At 28.4% G+C, this 6,000-nt stretch overlaps 1 protein-coding gene across 1 annotated transcript; it reads left to right on the top strand.

Moving 5' to 3' along the window:
- On the top strand, positions 1-770 carry LOC100794597 (auxin-induced protein 6B-like). Its single transcript, XM_003553507.5, has one exon. It carries the CDS (start codon positions 119-121, stop codon positions 512-514), a length of 396 nt encoding a protein of 131 aa, XP_003553555.1. The 5' UTR covers positions 1-118; the 3' UTR covers positions 515-770.
- Positions 771-6,000: the final 5,230 nt, after the last annotated feature.

Here is a 6,000-nt window from a genome sequence, read left to right as displayed (position 1 = left end):
GTGCTGAAAGATCCAAATTAGAAGCTAGTTTTCTAAAGTTTCAACACTAACTCAACCACAGTACTATTGCTGTGACTATTGTCATTGTCAAATATTAATCAAGAACATTGATTTAGTGATGGAGGTTGGAAAGAAGAAGATGCTCCTCAAGTCTTTGATCACAAAGGTGATAAAGGGTCTTCCATTATTCTTGGCACCAAATGGAGGAGCACGTGGTACGAGAAGGGTTAGTTATTTGAGTGACATTGTTGAAGAGGAGAATGAGAGGACAACAAAGGTGCCAGAAGATGTTAAAGAAGGACACTTTGCGGTTGTAGCAATGCATGGTGAAGAAACCAAAAGGTTCGTTGTTGAGTTGGATTATTTAACTGATCATGCTTTCTTGAAGCTGTTGGAGCAAGCAAGGGAAGAGTATGGCTTTCAACAGAAGGGTGCACTTGCAGTTCCCTGCACTCCTGAAGAACTTCAGAAGATTATAGAGAATCGAAGAGTGGACATGCCACTACTTAATTAACACACGCTTCTTCTGTTTATGCATGTTAAGCTATTATACAGATCAATTGATACTTTTTTTCTTTTTCTTTTCACTTTTTTTGGAAAAACATTTTACAGTTTTTACAAAGGTACGTAAGGCATCTAATTAATAGGGATGGCTCTACCTATTGTCAATACTTTTTTTTTTATCTAGCTTGAACATATGACATTGTTTGTGTGACGTCGACGACTATATTCCAGAAATATTACAGAAAGGAATACAATTGGTCTTGTGAGATCCTGTGTTACTTTTGAGATGCATAGATATATTAATTTGTTGCATATATGGAAAATGAGTTAACATGATAACTCATTTAATGCACTCCATGTTACAATGAAATGATGAACTAGCTGGCTAAAGGGAATAGAATATTGTAGATCACAATTTGAGGGTGATTAGAATGTAGATCACAATGGTGGCTTGGGGGGGGGGGGGGGGGGGGAATATCACTTATTAATTAGCAGATCTATTACCTTGTAAAAAAATATAGATAATAACTTTTATACATTCCAAATAATTAATTAAGCTTACTTATGAAAATAATAAAAGATGATAAAATGAAATAATATACAAATAATATTTCATGGGTGTTACATGGTTATCACGTACTAATCAGTACTTGACAAGTTACACATACTAATACACCTTTACCTGGTATGTGTATCTCCCCAATAATCCATAGATATAGACACTTAAGAAAAAATAGATAAATGATCATATAATCAGTGATGTGATGTTATAAAAAAAGAGAGAAAGAAAAAATGAGATATATTAATTAATTGAGTGTTTATATTATTTAAGGGGTTAAAATTTTACATGACAATCACTTAATTACATTCTGTACAAAATTTATATATATATTACTATTGAAATGCACTGTTTCATTTTTAAAAAAAAACCAACCCCTCTGTTTTAAACCCAAGACCCCCTAGCTCTCCCCTCTCCTAATTTCTTTTTTTTTTTTTCCATTAACCCACCCCATCTCTCAAACTCTTTCTTTTCTTCTCAACCTTTTACTTATTTTTTTCTATTGTTCCAAAATTCATTAAATTTATTATATCTTTGTGTCACTCTCAAACATGAGAAAGTAATTGGAGTAAAAGGAAACACCACTCATTTTCTTAAAATTTTTATTTGATCTCTTTAAATCCTACGGAAAATACGATGATTGATCCTTCCAACGACATTGAAAGATATTGATTGTATTCTTTTTGGAGTGAGTAGTTAATCGTGCGCAAGTGTGTGTGTTTTTTAATACAAGTTTATATGTAGTTCTAAAAGTTTTCAAAGGAATATACAATAATTTCTAAAAGTAAATTGAATTTATTTCACTTTTATTTAATATCATTTTAAAAAAAATTGGATGTAAAGACTTATAATATGTTGGACTCTCCTTCCTATTTGCTTTGTATTTTATGCTCTCTCTAAGTCTTCGTGACTTGTTCTCTTATTTTATTTTATTCTGAGGTACATAGATAGTGGAATAGGTGACTTCCTGAGATTTGTTGACTTATTCAGAATTTATTTTTATCTTTTTAGTATACCTCCATTGTGTTTGATGGATAATATTTTTTTGTGACTTTGATACAATGTAGTTATAGAGATAAGAGTAATAATAGATAAAGAAAAAATTCTTTTATTTTGATATTCAGATGATTCTATTTTATAGATATATTTATGGAATAATTATGATATTTTGAGACACTTTGATGATTAGTATGTATGACCAACATCACTATTAATTGATATTTTAGATAGTGTATCAAGGGCCAATGTTATAATCTGTGACGTTGATTTCTAACTTGTTGAATTTGGATATATATTTATATTTATAGATTTATTTGGATACATTACATGTTTTTACAGGTAATTTAATATGAAAAAAACTCTGTTAAATTCTCGATAATTTATTTTAATTGATTTTTTAATTGTGATTTTAAGTGATATTTTTTTAACTAATCAGATTAAAAAAATTATATTCTATATATCAGTCATCATCCAAGAATAAGTCATGATAAGTATTATGCAACTGAGTACAATGTATACCCAATTGTATAATATACTCATATTGTGGTCAATGAGCCTATTGCAGGCTGATAAATGTTTTTTTTCATATAATCTTTTATTTTATATATCATTATGTTAATAGAACTTGTAAAATATGCGTAAGTCCCAATTGTATACAGTAGATAGATATATAGATTTTGTAAAATATGAATTAAAGAATATTAGTGCGTCATAAATACGGCCGAAAAGGATGATAGAATGTTGAGAGTGATCTCTCAATCACTTTCCATTCTTGCTGAAAGCTGGCTGCTGTATCCCATGCAACGGTTTCCTCTTACGCGTATCATATCGGAGGAGCTTTTTATATCTCATCTCACCTGTTGCGCGTACGTACTTTTATCTTTTTCGGTCTAGTATTTAATTCCAAGGAATAATACATGAACATTTGTGTTTTTATATATTCAATAAATATTTTTTATCTTTTTCATATATCAAAACAATTATTTATAAAATTTATATTTTTTATTTTTATCTCTCTCTTACTAGGTGTTTATTAAGATATTAGATGTTTACCTGTAATTTTTCTTTAATTTAAGCTACAGTATGAATTTGTGATTTGTTACACACATGACATGAAACTGCACAGAGAGATCATCACATTCACCTCGAAGACTAGATCTAGAGTGATTCGAAATTTGTTATCAATCATTACAAAGTCAATCCAGGTCCAGTTGTCATCTCAGAACATCTCAGGACATTATCTTTTTGTACGCCTCTACTTCTATTTTTCATATCAAATAATCATGTGGTTTGGAATGAAAAGGAATAAAAAGTAAGAATGATTGATTGAAATGAAAGAAGGTGTAAAATATATGAAATATTTAAATTAAAATAATTAAATAAAAAGAAAATTAATGACTTTCGATGCTTTAAGAGAAACAAAAATTAAAATTCTTTTTTTTTAATTAAAGGCATATAATTGACTATATAATTAACATAATCAATTATATACCTCGTACCACATAATCGATTATCTTTTGTAAAAATCAAAAGCCTTTCAACTGAAAATGAAAAAAAAAAAAAAACAAATAACCTCATACAACAACATAATTGGTTATGCTTTTTAACCAATGCGAGAGATGCATGAATAAAATAAGAGGGGCAATTTCGAGGAAGAAAAATGAATGACTTCTTGTATTTTTTTTTTATCTTGTTTCATCTTAATTTGAGATGAAAATTTCTACACATGATTTCACTATAAATTAACTCAATTTAGTTGTGTTTCACCAATAACAAATTTAAATCCTTTTCTTTATCACTGCTTTTCAGTCCCACCAATTTTCACTCCAACTTTCATTGATAACAAACATATCTTTAAATATGGAGGTAGTTCTAGCAACACACTGCATTTTGAGTTTATGGCAAACAACTTGAGTTTGATTCTTATAGAATATATTATTGGAAAACTATGAAAAATTTTAAATGTAACTAAATTTTGGACTAAATATTAATCACATAGTTCAAAAAATCAAAACTTGTTAAAATAATTTAGGATCTACGGAAAACAATTTGTGTTTTCTGAAGAAAAAAAGGTCGACATATTTGATCTTAATGAGCTTTTTTCCTGGGACATGGATTTTAAATGGAAAGCAGACATCTCAAATTCTTGAAATGTGGAGTGGCTGGTTTTAAATGTAACCATATCAATGGTTTGTGCAACCTCAAACTACGGAAAGCTTAGTTTAGAGATAAATTAATTTTAGAAAAAATGATTATTTTTGTGTAAAATTGCTTATATATTATATTGAAAGTTATGACATGTTGTGAGTAGTTTTAGTCTTCCTATTTACAACAATTTTTTTAATTAAATTGATTTAGAAAATTAATTATTTTTTAAGTTATATCAAATTATTAAAAAATACTGTGAAAAATTATATAATATATATATATAAATCATTATATATTTTTACTAGGATTTAAAAGATTTTTAATCTTTTGCATTGATTTTAGATGTTTCACTTTAATTAGTAACTTTTTTATTTTTAATTGTTAATTTTAGTATTGAAATAAAATTATTAATTTTTTTAAAAGAAACATTATTAATTATTTTGTAGGTCAATAACATTCTTAATTTACTAATTAGTTAAAGAAAGAACACATTAATAGAAAGAGAACACGTATCTCTTTTAACTGAGACAATTAGACAAAGGTAATCCTGAGATATATAGGTATCTACTGAATACAAGTAAACGGACATTATTCAAGCAAGATTATCCAAGCGAGTCTAAACAAGCATGAAAAGTGATATTCTAATGCCTTGTCTGCTATTTTTATCCATTTAAACCTATAACAATAGGCATGATGAATTAGAGTAAATTGATGAATAGAATAAATAAATATATAAAAATTGTTCTAGTTTCGTTAATTATACGCAGAAAATTTCTGTTATTGTGAGAGGAAAAGTCAAACACAAAAAGTAATTGTGGAATTTATATTTTAAATCCTTACGATACTGAAATTAAATATCCTCGCTTGGCCAGAAAGGAAAGCTCTTGTGCATTTCAAAGTAATGAAAACGCATGATATAACTAAAGACTATCAATAATTGAACATCTTTGGTCAAATTTCAATATTCAAACAGAAAGAAAAATCAAAATTGGACGTTTTTAATTAGTTCTTGGTATAAATATAATACAAAAGTGTGAGCAAATTGTAGATGGGAATGGATAAGAAGAAAGAGCATGGATATCAAAAAGAAAAAAGAAAGGATAAGAAAAACTTGCTCCATGTATAGTCCGTACGAAGTACCGCGTAAAGAGTATACAGACAATCAACGTATTGCATTAAATGACATGTTTCTAAGCCAACAGGCAGACACACCGCCTCTGAAGAAATAAATACATCTCAGTTATCATGCTATTTTTTATTTTATAAAGTATATATACACGTTAAAATCATGAAAAAAACTTAAGCTCGAAACAATTGAAGCTATCATGCTAACTAAATCTCTGTTCCCATCTTATCAAGAAGATCGAAGAAATCAATTAGATTACAATGGGTACCTATGTGACAAAAGAATCTATAAATTAATGTATTATATTTTTATTTTATTTTAAAATTCAGGTTTTAAAAAATAAACAGTGACTGTGTGACAATGATAATTGAGCATGTCAATTTTTTAAAATTATTATTAGAGAGGATTCGTTCGCATACTGGTACATAAATGTACGGAACCAAACTATAGCATACTCCGATAAATTTCTTACTAAGCATGTGTAAAGAGCAGAAAATAAAACTAATTAAGTAATTCTGCATACACAATAGAGCTTGGCATTTAGAAAAGACTTAAACAGTGTAATTCTGAAGTTCCACTCAACGGTTATCCATGCACCCAGATATCGTGACAGATATTTATCTACTACTTGTGTCCACCGTGTCCCATTAGCATCCTACTTGTG

This window comes from Glycine max, chromosome 19, assembly GCF_000004515.6.
Source record: "Glycine max cultivar Williams 82 chromosome 19, Glycine_max_v4.0, whole genome shotgun sequence".
In the NCBI taxonomy this organism is placed as follows: Eukaryota; Viridiplantae; Streptophyta; class Magnoliopsida; order Fabales; family Fabaceae; genus Glycine; species Glycine max.
The sequence above is the reverse complement of the archived record's forward strand: the minus strand, read 5'-3'. Positions and strand labels throughout refer to the sequence as shown.